Source organism: Loxodonta africana, chromosome 2 (genome assembly GCF_030014295.1).
Source record: "Loxodonta africana isolate mLoxAfr1 chromosome 2, mLoxAfr1.hap2, whole genome shotgun sequence".
Lineage (NCBI taxonomy): Eukaryota > Metazoa > Chordata > Mammalia > Proboscidea > Elephantidae > Loxodonta > Loxodonta africana.
In genome coordinates, this window is record NC_087343.1 from 225,565,987 (window position 1) to 225,582,428 (window position 16,442).

Genomic DNA, 16,442 nt, shown 5'->3' on the forward strand with positions numbered 1-16,442 from the left:
CCATTGCCGTGGAGTTGATGCCAACTCATGGCGACCCCATGTGTTACAGGGTAGAACTGCTCCTTAGGGTTTTCTTGGCTATAATCTTCATAGAAGCAGATCACCAGGCCTTTCCTCTGTGGCACCCCCGTGTCAGTTCTAGCAGCCAGCCGTTAGGTTAGCAGCGGATTGCAAACCGCTTTCGCCACCCAGTGCTCCGTACTAGTAGGAGCCCCTCCTCAAATTAGACCTAAGCAGAAGGAAAACTTTCCCAAGTTCAGGGGGCATATGGTGAACTCTAGGCTCACATTATTTTTTTTAGTATCACTGAAGCACTGTTTCATTTTTCACTCTTAATCTATTCCTATTCTCATTCCTTTTATTTTATAAAAGAGAGGCCATCAACACTCATTTCTAGCAGAAAATTTCACTGTGGATGAAACTCCCGAAAAACAGCCATGTCACAGAGCACGTGGCGGCCCTGAGCCTAACGCCTGAAGCTGCCTTCCCATGGCGGGGTGGGGCAGCCCCGGCTCAGCCCTCCGCGGGCGTGGGGACGCGCGCGGTGCCCGGCAGCCTGCCAATGCCCCCCTGTGCCCACAGAGCTGGTCATGCTCCTGGAGTGGTGGTCCTGCACGGAGTGCACGCTCTTCACGGACCAGGCCACGATAGACCGCCTCGGGAAGGAACATGTGATCATCATCCTCAATCACAACTTCGAGATCGACTTCCTCTGCGGATGGACAATGTGTGAGCGGTTTGGCGTGCTGGGGGTGAGCAGCTTGGTAGGGGCCCCGGGACGGTGCTGGAGGGGGGTTCCCCGGGGCCCGGGTTCTCCCGCGCTCGCGCGCCTGGGCCCCAGTTCCTGTGAGTGGGTGCGCAGGGTGACAGGTGCTGACCTCTCCCGAGATGCCCGCTGTTCCACGTCTGTCACGGACCTTTGCTTTTCGTTAGTCCCTCCACGTCAGTACTCACAGCACTACCGCAGGTGGCTCAGGCACCTTGGGGGAAATTGTAGCATTACAGCAGGAACCTCTGTAGATCCCGGAGTTCCCGAGCCACCTCGGGTAACACCGTGGCCGTGCACGGAACAGGGACCCAGGAATCCACATGCTGTCTGCACCCGGGCCTCTCAGTGCATGGACTGTTGCACCACTGACATACTCAGCCTCAGTTTTCCCATCTGTAGGATGGGTGCATGCACTCATGGGTAGTGCTGGTCCGAACGGCCCCACACTCACGAGCCAGGGCCTCCTCATTCTCCAGCAAATGCCCTGAAGTGGGGAAGCCGTGACTCACAGGGACGCTGGGCACGTCCCACCAGGCCCTGCCATCCCCGCGCGACCCTCCGGGTGGCTCTGCTGAGCTAACCTGGCTCCCACTCTGATGTGCTGTGCAGATAATCACTGCCTTCCTTCCTTTCCTTCAGAGCTCCAAAGTCCTTGCTAAGAAGGAGCTGCTGTACGTCCCCCTGGTTGGCTGGACGTGGTACTTCCTGGAGTATGTGTTCTGTAAGCGGAAATGGGAGGAAGACCGGCAGACTGTGATCGAAGGGCTGAAACGCTTGTCTGACTACCCCGAGCCCTTCTGGGTAAGTCATCACCTTGCTCCGGAGCTGCCCTGTCATGGGACAGAGGAGGCACAGAGACCTGGGGGAAGGCACGGCAGGAATGAGCACCCCACTGGCTCTGAGAAAACCATTCCTTTCAACTTTATTTTAGAGGCCAGCCCTGGTGGCACAGTGGTTTAGAGTTCGGCCGCTAACCAGAAGGTCAGCAGTTCAAATCCACCAGCCAATCCTTGGAAACCCTATGGGGCAGGATAGGGTCCCTGTGAGTTGAGACTGACTCAGTGGCATTGGGTTTGGTTTTTGGTACCGGTTCTCTGACATATCTGTGCCCAAGTCACAACTTCTAAAACTCCACCAGTACTCCCTGAAGACCAGGAAAGGTATTTCTCATCAGAGAACAGGGTTCCCTCCTGGTCAGATCTTGCGGACTGGGAACTTCCCTCGGGCCACCTGCTTCTAGCTCCCCTCTCTGGCCCCACGTTTGACCCAGAGCATCCTAAGGGAGCCCAGAGCAAAGGAGATGGGGAGGGGCACCCCTTAGGAAACGGGTGGCTGCCTGCCACGGGCCAGCTCAGAGCAGGGGCACAGGGCAGCCATGAGTTTTTATATGTTTCTCCTGAATGAAGTTAGTTTGAGTAAGCCAGTTAAGTTCCCCATTTGAGCCGCCTCTTCTACAGAGAAGTTTTTCATGTAATGATTGTGCTCTCCGGGTACACAGTAAGGTTCCAGGGCAAGTTCTAGCGGCTTTACATTCTGTGTGTCAATTTCTGCTTTAATCCATCACCTGCACTAGTTGCTGTCAAGTCGACTGCATGTGTGTCAGAGTAGAACTGTGCTCTGTAGGGTTTCCAAGGGCTGATTTTCCAGACGTAGATTGCCAGGCCGTTCTTCCGAGGTGCCTATGGGTAGACTCGAACCTCCAACTTTTTGAAGCAGCCAAGTGTGTGAACCATTTGCAACACCCAAGGCCCCCTCTGCTTTAATTAATGACAAACACCGTTTGACTCCATGGCAGGTGAGGCAGGAAGCAGGGCTCCATGGTGGTTTCTGCACCTCTCAGATGGCACTCGATAGGACAGCGTCAGACATTATTGACGTCATTGGGTTTGCCTGTCATCGTTTCTTTCTCTGGTCCTTCCTTTGCTCTATGACCGTCCTTCAAGCACCGGTCCCTCATTTAGCATTTCCAGCTCTGACATTATGGTGGATGGATAAGAGGCCTCTTCTATTTTCCCATCAAATCAGAGGCTGCTGCCCGGAGGCATCTTTGTGTTTTGTTTCTTCCTGGAAAGTTGCATTTTGCATCCTTTGAGATTAAGTGAAATACGGGCATCTGCCCTTTAAGTGGATTGTGGTGACGGGCAGACCTAAAACAAGTATTTCAAATGATGCCACGTGCTTCTCACTAGAGCTGCTCTTTGCTTTCTGCCAGCTCAGTAGCAAATGTTTGCCATCCATCTCAGCCACACGTGAGAAGGTTCTGGGCCTGTGGGGCCGTTGGTCCTGGGTTGCCTGGGCCCCAGGATCACCTGTGCTCTCCGTGTCCCATGTCCTAGTTCCTGCTCTACTGTGAGGGGACGCGCTTCACGGAGACGAAGCACCGCGTCAGCATGGAGGTGGCTGCTGCCAAGGGGTTAGCCCCCCTCAAGTACCACCTGCTGCCTCGAACCAAGGGCTTCACCACTGCAGTCCAGTGTCTCCGGGGGACAGGTAGGCGCCATGGTCACAGACCCACGTTTCTCTTTGGGCTGTCTGGAGTTGCGCGGAAACTGAAAACAGTGATTTGTTAAAAAAATGAACCAGCAGAAATTTCTCAGCCAGTTGCATGCCAGTACAGGGGTGAGGGAGGCGGTAACTAAGGGGCTCACAGCTCACCTGTCTTTGTCTCCTCAGTCACTGCTGTCTACGACGTCACGCTGAATTTCAGAGGGAACAAGAACCCGTCTCTGCTGGGGATCCTCTACGGGAAGAAGTACGAGGCTGACATGTGTGTGAGGTGAGCGTGGGTGGGCGTCAGCACAGGTGGGCGTCCCCTGCCCCCGGCCCGCCATCCCCACCCCTGTGTGTGTGTGTGTGTGAGTGTGCGTGTGTGTGCGAGCATGTGTGTGTGTGAGAATGTGTGTGAGTGTGCTTGTGTGTGTGAATGTGTGTGCGCGAGCATGTGTGTATGTATGTGTGAGAGCGTGTGTGTGTGACTGTGTGAGTGTGTGTGTTTGTGTGTGTATGGTGTGTTCTATGTAGACAAGGCCACCTGCCACCCCCCAAGGCTTAGCGGAGCCTGAGCCTGGGCATCTGGCACACACTCCCTGATGCCTGGAGCGGTGGCTCAGCCAGTGAGGCAGTGGACTTTCATCCACGTCACGCGGGCCCCACCTCCTGCCTGCCCCAGCTCCCCACATCTGGGGTTGCCCCCTACCCCACGCACACCTCAGACACAGGCCCAGCACCAGGGTAGGTACTTTGAACACAGCGGTGGTTAAGACTATTCCCACTATCAAGGACATACAGACGATGAGAGGACAGACATGAGAGGGCTGACTGCAGAACTGTTGAGTTCTGAGGTGAGGGCAGAATGTCCAGGAAGACACAGCCCGTCCTCATGGGAAGGAGCACAGAGGCTTTGTGAGACGCAGCATGGGGTCTGTAGCTTGAGCACGGACCAGGATTTCCACAGGCAAGACAGGAGGGACAAGCCACCCTGCCGAGGGCCCCCCTGTTCTGTCCTTGCATCCTGTCCCTGCGGCCAGCTGGTGGACGTGGCCTCCGCATTCCGCCAGGATGAGGTTGAGTGGCGGCCTGCAGGTGTCTGCCGCAGCCAGCATCACCCACCCCGCTCCACGACAGCACTGGTTTTCAGTCAGTCCTGTGTGGACAAGGACTCGGGCTAGTGAGAAGCAGAGCCAAGTGGGCAGGGGTCCAGGGGATACCCGGAGCCCTCGAGAAGTAAAACTTGACCAGGGTAGGACCCTGTGGAACCAGTTAAAAGCTCTCAGATGACCAGAAGCTGTTCCTATTAATTTGTGCAATGAGAGTTTATGGAATGCCTACTGTATGCAAAGCGAGAGGCCAGAGACCAGGATGGGGGTCAGGTAGAGGGATCAGTGAGTTCCAGCTTCTCCATAGGTGTTGCTGGTCAGGAGACAGATGTGCTGGTGAGGTGGAGGAAAGGGATGGTGGTGGACACCTGAGTCTCCAAGGTACCCGCGAGGCCCTCAGGGGCACAGTTGCGCTTCCACAGGGGCCAGTCTAAAGGCCTGCCCTGGGGAACTGAGTGAGGTGGCCTCTTCACCAGGACTTGCCAGGCCTCCGGACTCATGAGGGCCCCTTGGCAGTGCCCCAAGGGGAGACATAAAGAGGAAACTACATTCTCCAAGTTCTGTGATTCCTTCATTCAGGGAAGCCATTGAGCTGGGGTGGGGGAGGGGTCATCTCCCACCCTGTCTGCTCCCTTTGCCTCAGCCTTCTTGGGAAAAAGATGCTGGGCACCACACAGTTCACTCAGTGTAAGACTCTCTGCCCCTCCACCGGCCTTTTCTGGAAGTGTCCCAAATGCCCACTGGGTTAATAGGTCTCCAGGCCACAGCCGGGCCACCAGATGGGGCATGTAGTGCTCAGCTTTCAACAAGATTGTGCATGGTGAAGGCAAGGTCTCCCCGCGTGTGTGAAACCGCTAGGAGTCATCTGCGGGCTTAGTTCCAGCATTTTCAGTCTGACCACCACAGACTCATTGGGTTCGACCCCGGCCAGTGTAGCCCACCAATGGCTGAAGCAGATCCCTGTCGTGTGAGTCTTGAGGTGGCCAGTACAAGTGAAAAAGGAAACCAGCCTAGCTCTTCTGGCCAGTGCCACACTTTAGGATGTTCCCAGGAATAAACTTTTGTGACCCTAAACAACGAATAAACTAGAGGCTTTTTTTCTTGCTTCTGAAGTTTGTAATGGACTGGCTGATAGCAGGCCTAGGTTCTTTTATCCCATCCTGGACTGAGCGTTGTGAACCTCAAGTTCTCTCCATTGGCTCGGAAACCACTGCCGGGGGTGGAGGGATGGGGAGAGTTGACGCATAATTGACCCAATGAGAAGGTGACTGGTGGGGTCTTTGGGTGGTCAAGATGGTGATGTGGAAAAAGCCAGGTCAGCATCTCGCCTGCTTGTTTTTCAGACTAGAGCACTGTGATGTGATAACATATGATGTGATGTGACATGACGTGGCATGACATACATGTGATACAGGCTGTAAAATGATGTAGCATGGCATGTTATATATTTGTGATATGATATGATGTGATATAATGGGACATGACATGGCATATATGATGTGATATATGAGATGATGTGCGGTAACGTGGCATGGCATGACATATGACGTGATACATGATGTGATGTGACACGACATGACATGTATGATGTGATATGAGATGTGATGCAACATGACATGATGTGATATGTTGACATAACATGTATGATGTGATGTAACCTATATGATTGTTTGATAGCTGACATGACATATGACAGTAACAGCAGCAATAGGCTCTGGGTCCACATTAGCACATTTTTATTTATTAAGATCTCACTTCCTGTCTTCACTTAGTGACCTCCCAGAGGCTGCATGCTGTGGGATGACATCGTGGCTCCTACCTTAGTAGGAAGTGTGCTTGTGTGTTCCTGCGTTCTAAAAATTTTGTTTTAAGTTTTAATATAGTAAATATCGATAGATACATCCCACATAAACGAAGGCTCTTTGGATCTTCAATTTTTAGAGACAAAAAAGTGTGAGACTCGCTGCCTTAGAACTTGGCGGTGTACGTCCAGCAGGGACAGTCCGCATGGCTCCTCATTCAGGAAGAAGCAGCCAGGTCCCTCATGATGACGAGGTGATAACAAGGCAGAGGCTGTCCCCATTTTGCTCACTAATTGTTCACACCCCTGTTTGTGCACTGAGGCCCCTTTGAAGGCACTACAGTTGCCCATGGAAAGCAAGTGGATTTCACTGGATTGTGAAATCCAGCATCTTCTTTGCCTGATGAGAGACACTGTCGGTCAAGGGTATTTCCTAAACTCCTGCAGACCCTAGTAAACGATCACACTTCACAGTGGAACAGGAGGCACAATCTGCTTGATTGAACTGCTCACAGGTGTTTGCTTGTTGTCCGGTGCTCTCGCTGTGCCCACACACATAAATTGTCTCTCAGCTCTCCCTTTGGGGTGCTTCCTGGGCCCAGCAGAGCACTGGGCAGGCTCCAGAGTATCCAGGTGAATATCGGAGGACACATTACTGTGATTTCTATTGTTAGAAATCGAGAGTTAGGCTTGAACAGAAAATGCAGATAACCCCAATGTGTAACAATTGATTTTTCCTTTCTTAGTTTGGTACCATCTAGCGTTCACCTCGTTTGTAATCTTCTTAATCAAACAGGAGATTTCCTCTGGAGCAGATCCCAATGGATGAGAAGGAAGCGGCTCAGTGGCTTCATAAACTGTACCAGGAGAAGGTAAGGGCACTCGACAGGGGCTTAGGGAACTGGACTTGGGAAGAGGTTTCCAAGGGGCAATGGTGGCCAGGGCAGGCAAGTAGCACGTGGATCTTCCAGTCAAGAGGGAAGCGTACTCAGGCCCTCAGGTACTCTTCTCTGGTCCTTCTCTCTTTTCTTAATTCTTTCTTCCCTTTTGAGAAATTAACATACTAGTGGAAAGTATGAAAGAAAATGCCTGATGACATTTTATCACATGTAAAAGTATATAACGCACAGGTATCATAGGTTAGAAGGTTAGAAGATCCTTATGACACCCACACTCAGTCTACCCCCATCCTCCTCAGTACTTGTCCTAGTCTCTTAGTGCTGCTGTAACAGATGTACCACAAGCAGGTGACTTTAAACAATAGACATTTATTGTCTTACAGTCCCAGAGGCTGAGATTTCCAGTCAGGGTCTCCACCACGTCAGATCCTTCCGTGAGCCTCTTTCCTAGTTTCTGGTATCTGCTGACAGTTCTTGGCATTCCTTCGTGTTCCTTTGCTTGTAGATAAGCACATGCCGTCTGTCTTCCCTTGTGTGTGTGTCTGTGCCTATTCTCTTTTTATAACTCAGAAACGATTAGGTTTAGGATTCACTTTATACTGGTAGGACCTCAACTGATTGATTGATTACGTTATGTTAGATTACGTCACGAAAGGGGATTACATTACATCACATCACATACCATCACCATCACACCATACCATACCACATAATCTGCTCTACCCAAGGCCAAGTGATTTAATCACATGCAACTATTCCATAGCAGCAGCCAGATTAGAGTTTGGTGAAACAACTGGGAACCAAAGACTGGCCAAACTGACATGTAAAATTAACCATCACAGCATGCCTCAGCCTGACACCCACTTAACTCTATTTCGTACACAGATACATAAACCCGTTGCCGTCAAGTCAATTCTGACTCATAGTGACCCTATGGGACAGAGTAGAACTGCCCCATAGGATTTCCAAGGTGATAATCTTTACGGAAGCAGAGTGCTATGTCTTTCTCACACAAATACATAGGACATTAGATAGGTAATTAGATGTCCATTTCAGCATTGTGGAGGCTAAATAATCAAAATCCTTCCAGTATAAAACACCTACTCATTCTGGCTAATACAAGACAACTATCCTTTTAAATACAGTGAGATACTCTCAAGAAAATACAAGAAACCCAGGGACTAAAAAGGGCGGTGGAGCTGAAAACCAGGAGTTTTAGCCTTTGAGCTAATACTGCCATATTGTGCTAGTGGAGTTTGCTGGTCCCCATAACCCAAAGCCTTGAGTTTTAATGCCTGTATGGAAGCAGAAGATAAGGATCTGACCTCATTCAAAAACTCCACATTGAAATCGGGACCCTTTAAGAGTTTGACCCTCAGAAAGCTTTGACTGGCAAAAGGAAAAAAAAAAGCTACCTACCAGCACAGGAAAATGACCTTAAAGTTTATCTTTCTTGTCTTGAGATCAAAAAGTCATCCCTAGTAATTCATAATCAGAGGCCTTCCTTCAGGTAGGTTTGGAGTTTGAATTTATTCTAATAACATAGTCCAAGGAACACAAAGCCAAAACATCTTCATAAAAAGTGATTCTAGGCTAATAATAACTCTAGAGTGTCTGGGAAAAACAAATGCAGAACTGGAGGAAAATGACTTCAAACCTAAATGGCCCAAGATTTACACAGATAAAGCTGCTAAAGATGAGCTTATAACCAAAATACAAAACATTTGGGAGGGAAAAAACTCCATTATAGGTAAGGGACAACGGATAACAAACAGCAAAACTAAACCCTCCAAGAACTTCAGCTAATGGAACTATCAGGTGGAGGCTAAAATAAAAATAGGTATGTTTAAAATGATTAATCACAAAAGAAGGAGTTGAAAAGGAGAACAAAACCTACAAAAACATGAGACTGATTTGAGAAAAACCAAATAAGTGAAATTTAGTCACTGGTAGTAAAATTTATAATTAAACAGATTAGATACAGCTGAAGAGAGAATTCATAAACTGGAAGATAGATTTGAGGAAATTACTCTGAATGTGGCACACAGAGAGAGAAAGTATGAAAGAAAGCTTAAAAAATATGAAACAGAATTCTATTGTATTTGGCATGCGCTTCTTCAACCAGCCGATGCTCTGGATGTTTGGAGTGGGTTCAGTTTCCACTGTTTAATATGCTCTGACAGTATCATATTGTGAGAATGACTCTGGCCAGGCTCTGACTCACATTCTCATGTGGCTTATCCTTCTTCTTGACCCTACAGTTAGTTACTACCATTACCCTCACTTGACATACAAGGAAACTGAGGAAAAGAGAGGTTAAAAGACTGTGGGTGACGTAGCTGATTAGCTGATAGGAGGTGAGGTCAGGTACTGGGCCCAGGCCCTTGGACGTACAACCAGTTATGATCACTGCCTATGTCACCTCTCACTTTGGAGGTGGAGGCACCAGTATCTTCCAGGCATGATCTTTAGATGTACAACTTTTCTGTCTTGACTGATTATTTTCAGTCATGAAAATTGCTGGGTCAAAGGGTTTGTATTTTTTTTAGCTTCTGATACATGTCAAAGCTTCTCCAAAAAGGCAATGCCAACTTAATCCCCAATCTGCAGCCTATGAAATTTGACCACTTTTTGTAACATGTGGCATTTTTTTTTGATCGAATCACCTTTTGTTGCCAACATTAATTTTCTCTCATATTAAAAGAATATCTAAAGAAACCTCACTCCCCTCCCCCCCCCCTTTTTTTTTTTAACTTTTTCAGGATGCTTTACAGGAGATCTATAATCAGAAAGGTACATTTCCAGGGAAACAGTTTAAACCTGCCAGAAGGCCGTGGACCCTCCTGAACTTCCTCTTCTGGGCTACCATTCTACTGTCTCCTCTCTTCAGTTTTGTCTTGGGCATCTTTGCAAGTGGATCCCCTCTCCTGATCCTTACATTCTTGGGATTTGTTGGAGCAGGTAATGAATGTGGAGCATAACAATAGCTCACAGTTCGGGGGTCTTACCATGTACCAGACATCATGCCCAGGACTTGACCCTGTGGAAAAAAAAAAAAATTTGCCATCGAGTCGATTCCAACTCAGCAATCCTGTGTGTCTCAAAGTAGAACTGTGCTCCAAAGCGTTTTCGATGGTTGATTTTTCAGAAGTAGGTCATCTGGTGTTTCTTCCAAGATGTCCCTGGGTGGATTCGAACTGCCAGCTTTTCAGTTAGTAGCCAAGTGCTTACCTGTTTGTGCCACCCAGGGACTTTGGTCACCCTGTGAGATGGGCACTTTCTGCCAATGAGATAGCTGAGGCTTGGTGACAAGGGGCCTCTTCAAGGTGGCAGAGCCTGCAGAAGAGCCAGGGCTCAACCTGAGCCCTCCAGACCTCAGAGTCGAGATTCTTGCCACTGAGCTGCAGGCCTTGAAACATCATTGAGGCCGCTGCCAGACGCAAGGGCATTTCTTCAGAAAGCTGGACAACCAGCCTGCCCTTTCAGCATTCTGGACTGAAGCTGGGTCAACATTTAATGAGGACATTGTTGAGAGCATCCTGGTTTCTCTGCATTTTGGCTTTGAGGGGTTTGGGTTGGAGTGATAGCTTTGAAAGTTTTCCTGTGACATTTCCCCCACTCAGCAGCCATCTCTCAGCCCTTAGTGACTGCACCTGGGTGCTCCCAGCCCTCAGCCTGGCAGTGCTCATCAAATAGCTCTGAATGAATGAGCACTCGGGCTGTCATGGCGCTATGAACCATGTCCTGTGTCACCAAGGTGCTGACCCCCCACTGTGCACCCTGTCCTAGACGTTCTTTTAAATTGATGGGCGTTACATGTGCTTCAAGAGTTTATATAGATGGTTCCGTCCTAGTTCTCTCAGCTCCTCCCTTACTCTTGCTTTCTCCCTGCCAGAGCATGGTGGGAAGTAAGGGAAAACCTGTGACCACCACCATCCTTTCACATTGGACCATGTGTTGATTTGGAGCTACCATGTCCTCCACCTACTTACACTTTGTCCCAGGAAGGACAGGGCTTGACCACCAGCTACATCTGAGTGGCCTGAGCCTGTCCCCTAGTCCAGTCCCAACCACATGTTGGAATCTGATGAGGCCTCCCTGGGTTAGGCCCCAATGAAGAATAAGATGGGACAGGCAGATAGAGGTGGGCATCGGAGTCTGATGGAGCAGATGGGTGGGTGTGGCATCAGATCTTCACCAAATGGGGCTGTGGAGAACCAGGATCTCCCACTTCCCACTGGGACCCTCCAGCAAAAGGAAGGAGGGTAGAGAGAGCCAGGCCTACCACTCGCAAAAACACCTCCTGGAAGTCTAGACCAGAGGGAGGGAGAGCTTTCTTGCAGCTCACCAGCAACACGATCAACTAACCCCTCTCTCTCTCCTTTCTTCAAGCGTCCTTTGGAGTCCGAAGACTGATAGGAGTGACTGAGATAGAAAAAGGCTCCAACTATGGAAACCAAGAGTTTAAGAAAAAGGAATAATTAATGGCGACAGCTGAACACGCATAACTGATGGTGGTACCCAATTAACTCAATTAAAAACAGAACAACATACACAGAGAGAAAAAAAGAGACACTTAGAAACTATTTTTCTTATTAACTGGTGACTAATATTAACAAATAAAACTTGAGCCAAGAGTAAAGCGCCCGTAAGGATGACAGAGGAAGACTGTCCTGCGTCCACATGCCCAGCCAGGCCAGAGTGTCCCCTTGGGGGCGGAGGCGGGCTGCTAGGAGGGGCACTGGCTGGCTGGGGGGAGGCAGTTCCGAGGCGGTCAGTCTCACATGGAGGTCATCTTTCAAGAACTCTGCTTGCGAGAGGGAGTTTTGGATGCTTCCTCTTCTTAAACTTAGGTCTAGTTTTTGTTTTTTATCCATCACTACAGGAGCTTACCTGGGCCCCTCCTCTTCCCCTGCACCCCTAGAAAACTGTCTCTCAATGAATTTTCTGCTGTCCTCCTGGGACGGATTCAAACGGGTTCCTGAGCCCCACAGAGTTCGTCCTGTCCTACGTGGCAGTGCCATGGCTTCTGGACCAGGGGGGCTTGGGGGGCGCCCTGGGGGACCCTCTCTTAGTGATAAGCACACATGAACGTAAATCAGAGGGATTCGTAGCAAATCCAGGTTTCCTTCCCGCCCTGCACTGGGGCTCAGCGGACGGCAATGGCCCCGTTTTGCTTCCCTGGCATCTTGGCCCCTTCTCTATGCTTAAGATACCTTGAACCTATTTTTAAAGTGAATGGGACCCCTGAGACCTCAGTGAAGTATGGAATTCCTCGTGTATTCCAAAGCCCCTGTCCCCGTTCTTCCCCACCAAGGCCCTCAGACCCCTCAGTGCCTGGTCCTGGGGTGGCCACGCTGGGCCAGATGGGACAGCCTGGAGGAGCCAAGTGCCAGGGGCGGGCGGTGTGTGGATGTGGTCCTGCCCCTGCCCTGGACTGCAGGCCGCTGCACTCGGCGGGACTCCACGGAAGGGTTTTTACGAAGTGATGTAACCACTGAGCCTGTTTCTGTTAAAGGTAGAGGAGGCTGTTAACACTGGGCTAGCTGGCTTTTAGAGATTTTATTTTTGCTCCTTGGTGATATGCTGATGGCACTTAGCTTTCCCGTGAAGATTAGAGGTGGTGGACAGGCTTCTTTCCCTCCCCTTCTCTCCCCCTCCCCAGATGTCACAGATGTTGTGTGTCCTGGGGGGGCTGCCTCTGTCCAGGCAGGGGTCAGCATGGTGGCCTAGGCCATACTCAGTGTCCAGGGGGTCACACCTCTTCTTCGTGCTGCTGCTTTGTGCTCACCATCTGAACGGTGGTCTTTGAGGGACTTCCAAAGAGCCAGAGATAACGGGGCAGCACTTGGCTGGCTCATGCTCCCCTTACCCATCACCTCAGGGGGGCTTCCCTTGGCCTCCGGTACATTGAATGTGGGTTCATCCTGAAGCTGCTTGGGGCTGGCCAGAGAGGTGGGAGGGAGGGACATCTGAGGCCCTCAGGGTCTCCCTGCCTGAGATCCAGGCCCAGGCTCATCTAGCTGCAGCACCCTTCCCCCAGCCGCGCTCAGCTGTTTTTCTCAAACTTTCTGCTTGCTTTTTTTAAGTCGTGCTCTCCTCATCCTTTGTAGCAAGGGGAGAACAAATGATGGGTATTCTCCCTGATGGATCCTAACCCGCATTCTGTAGATCGGCAGGCTGAATTTTCTAGGAAGAGAAAGTGGAAGAAAGAGGCGTGGAGGAAATGAGGAACTACATTGAAAAAAATGATTACACCACTGGCCCTAAGGGCCTCTGTTAGGAAGTTTTACCAAGGCGGCATGTGTTCTTTATAGCGAAGACCATGGGCTTGGAGACCGTGACAGAGGGCGTGAAGACAGAGGTGGTCGCCACAATGCCCACCTGCCCACCACTCCCGATAGTGAATGAAACAGTTCCCTTTGGGACCAGGGGGTAAAACGGAACAGAACAAAACACAGCTTCACCCCGTTTTTCCTTTCGAAGTCTGCTCCCTCTGTCTGAAAGCCAGGCCCCCTACCCCTTCCCCAGCTCTTAGCCGAACTGTGAGCAGACACCAGCACCACAGGCGAGCGCCTCCCGAAATGTCCATCTGTCTTGATGCTGTATGTTGCTCGTCTGTATGTGTGTTTTTGATCCATGTCATTAGCTAATTCTTACCCACCAGACAGTTTGAAAGGAAAAGTGTTGAAAGCTACTACCTAGAAATGGAGGTCTAGATCGTTTGCCATTAAATGCACAGTTCTTGCTTCCCAGATGAGTTCCCTTCCCTTGACATTAACATGGAACCTGTGATTCTCAGTGGAGTCCAGGAATGAAGACGCACAGGTTCCAGGGGCAATCGAGACAATGCGGCAGGCTTTCAATTTCACAGGGTTCTCCTCTGATGTAACGCGCGCAGCTTCATTTGTGCATCTGAGCACCAAGCCCTCTGAGGGCAATAAAAACAAAACCAGGAGTGCTCTGGAGTTTTTTTGGAGGGGAGTGGCCTTAGCTTTCCACCCATCCTGGAAGGAAAAAGGAAGGGAGGGCAACTCCTTTAACTTATTTTCAAATTTTAGGAGAGTGCTTTTTTCTTTTTGCTTTCCCCACTGCGCCTGTTGTTGTCATGTCAGAGTTCAGGCTGGGTGCTCGGTGAGCGGCGAGGCAGCCCCGGGACAGCAGGAGCGGGTTGCTGTTGGAGAGCAGGACTGGGGGCGAGGGTGCATCTTAAGCGTGGAATTGTCGGTGCCCTCTACGCTGGTCCCTGGGATCAGGTGGAGGATGGGAGGGGGCTGGCTGGCACTCCCTGTACTGCTTGGGGGTCCCTGCTAGCTCCCCCAGGCTGAAATCCGAGCCTGGAGTATGGTCTCCAGTGGCTGATTGGCTGCCTTACCTCTCTGCTCAGGCTCAGGCAAGCAGGGTCTCAGGTGTGTGGGTTCTCCCACCTGTTTTCCAAGCTCTGTCCACTTCTTAGTTGTTCCCTACCACCCCGCCCCCCTCCCCACTTCTGTCCTGACGGTGCCCCAGTGGCCCAAGCAGAGTTCAGGCTTTGACCATCCCAGAGCTGCCTGCAAGTAGGTGCCCCTGGTCCTGTGCCAGCTGGAGAGAGGGCTGCAGTTCTTTTGGCCCCTCGTCGGGACCCTGGCGGCTTCTAAAGATGCCTGTGGCCTTTCATGGTGCCTGTGGCATCGATCAACATCCAAAGCCTTTCTGGCTTCTCTCTTTGGGTCTCTTCCTTTTCGCAGTGACTATCCTCAGGGCATGCCAGGGAGCAGATGCCAGGGAAAGGGTTTCATAGACTAGGGAACACTACCTTTATATAAGCTCCCTTTTTCTCATCATTAAGGCCTTGGAGGGGTTCGGAATGACCACCCCTGCACACATGTTTTAGCCTAGAGAAAGCAGTGACCCTGGTCATCCGCCACTTGGTGACGGCATACTGGACACACAGCCCTACTTGAGGTGCTTTAAGGTCCCTGTGCCTAAGGAGCACACAGTCTGGTGGAAGAGATGAGCTCTGAGTACCTAAACCACTAAACAACGTAAGCAGCGCTTTCTTGTAAGCAGATAATGCAGGTATTGTAAGAGATCGATTTTTAATCTCTCCACCTTGTCTGCCCCCATTTCCCCCTCCTGTCTACCATGGCTTGAGAACTTTTCCTTTCACTCACTTAGTTGAGGTACCGAGCTCTGAGTAGAGCTGAGGAAAAAACAGGGGTCAGACCCAGCAGTGTGCCCTCATATACGATTCAAAGATGTCACAAGGCAGCCTGCACCCATCAGGACTACCAATTTGAGTCAAATTTGGGGTGAAGCATACGTAACGTAACTCGTAACTCTTTCTGCATGTCACTTTGCCTCTGCCTGACACAGTTACAGGACAACCCAAGAGTAACCTTTTCAGCCCGGCTGATTTCCATCTGAATTGTTCATGGGGTTGAAGGACCCGTGCATAAACCCAGGCTTCAAATTTCCTGCCAATGGTTGCGGGCCCCCTGGCATGCAACGATTTGTGTTAAATGGCGTAACGTGGCTTCTAACCCTTCTGCAATGTAACCAGACCTAGGCTTAAAACCCTGGGCCTGCGACACCCGCCTGCCTTCTCTCTGGACACAGCATGCCCCCGGCCTGGAAACTCGCCCCTTCCTCCCTCCAGTGAGCTAGCCCCCAAACCAAATGTACTCCAGGCCCAAGGTGGGGCCCGGCCACAGCACCATGCTTGGGCCATGACTTGGTCCAGTAGCCCTGCGGTGGAGCTGTTGGTGGACTCAGTCATTCAGTTTCCACAGTCTTGTGCCCTGGGGCCAGGGTGCAAAAAAATGCCGGGGTAGTTCTGGGGCCAAAGAGGCCATAACTGTCATCTGCTTCAATTGATGGGGGTGGGCACAGGCAAATGAGGGTTTATAACAAGCCTCTGCTGCTAATTGCATGAAAATGGCAGCATCCTCAGAAACCACTCAGGAAAGGAGAAGAGCACTTGTAGGGATGCTGGAAATGACCAGAAGGGTGACTGGATAGCACTGGCCGCAACGCATATTCCCAAGATGGCCGAACCGCTTTCAAACTTTGAGCTTTGTAATGACAAGTTCACCTGGGGCTCTCTTTCCTCATCAACTTTTCAATTTCCTCATTTTTTTCGTTGCAAGAATATTTGGACAGAAGCAAACTGTGAATGAGAAGCTAAAATGCACTAAATTGTATTAAATTAAACTGGACTTAACTTGATGCAATGGAAAAACGCACCTGATCTTCTTGTGTTTATTGTCTCAGAATTGTAAGTTTTGACAATCAGATGTTAGTTGCCTAAGTGCCAGGAACATGACCTGGCCCCTCATCACCAAGATCGCCAGCAAGTACTGTAATTGTATGTGACAATTCTCTCCGGAACACCACAC

The 16,442-nt window shown here is 50.3% G+C and overlaps 1 protein-coding gene across 8 annotated transcripts in view; it reads left to right on the forward strand.

Annotated features, from left to right (window-relative positions):
* AGPAT3 (1-acylglycerol-3-phosphate O-acyltransferase 3) overlaps window positions 1-15,831 on the forward strand; it is a 134,179-nt gene extending 118,348 nt beyond the window's left edge. For 7 of the 8 annotated variants that reach the window (XM_064279518.1, XM_064279525.1, XM_064279523.1 and 4 more), the window contains 7 exons: window positions 583-752; window positions 1,409-1,570; window positions 3,106-3,259; window positions 3,443-3,545; window positions 6,963-7,038; window positions 9,828-10,026; window positions 11,458-15,831. In XM_064279518.1, the coding sequence (XP_064135588.1) occupies window positions 583-752; window positions 1,409-1,570; window positions 3,106-3,259; window positions 3,443-3,545; window positions 6,963-7,038; window positions 9,828-10,026; window positions 11,458-11,546 (953 nt within the window). In that variant the 3' untranslated portion in view covers window positions 11,547-15,831. The remainder of the gene's footprint in view (window positions 1-582; window positions 753-1,408; window positions 1,571-3,105; window positions 3,260-3,442; window positions 3,546-6,962; window positions 7,039-9,827; window positions 10,027-11,457) is intronic. The other variant, XM_064279524.1, reaches the window with a different exon arrangement.
* Window positions 15,832-16,442: the final 611 nt, after the last annotated feature.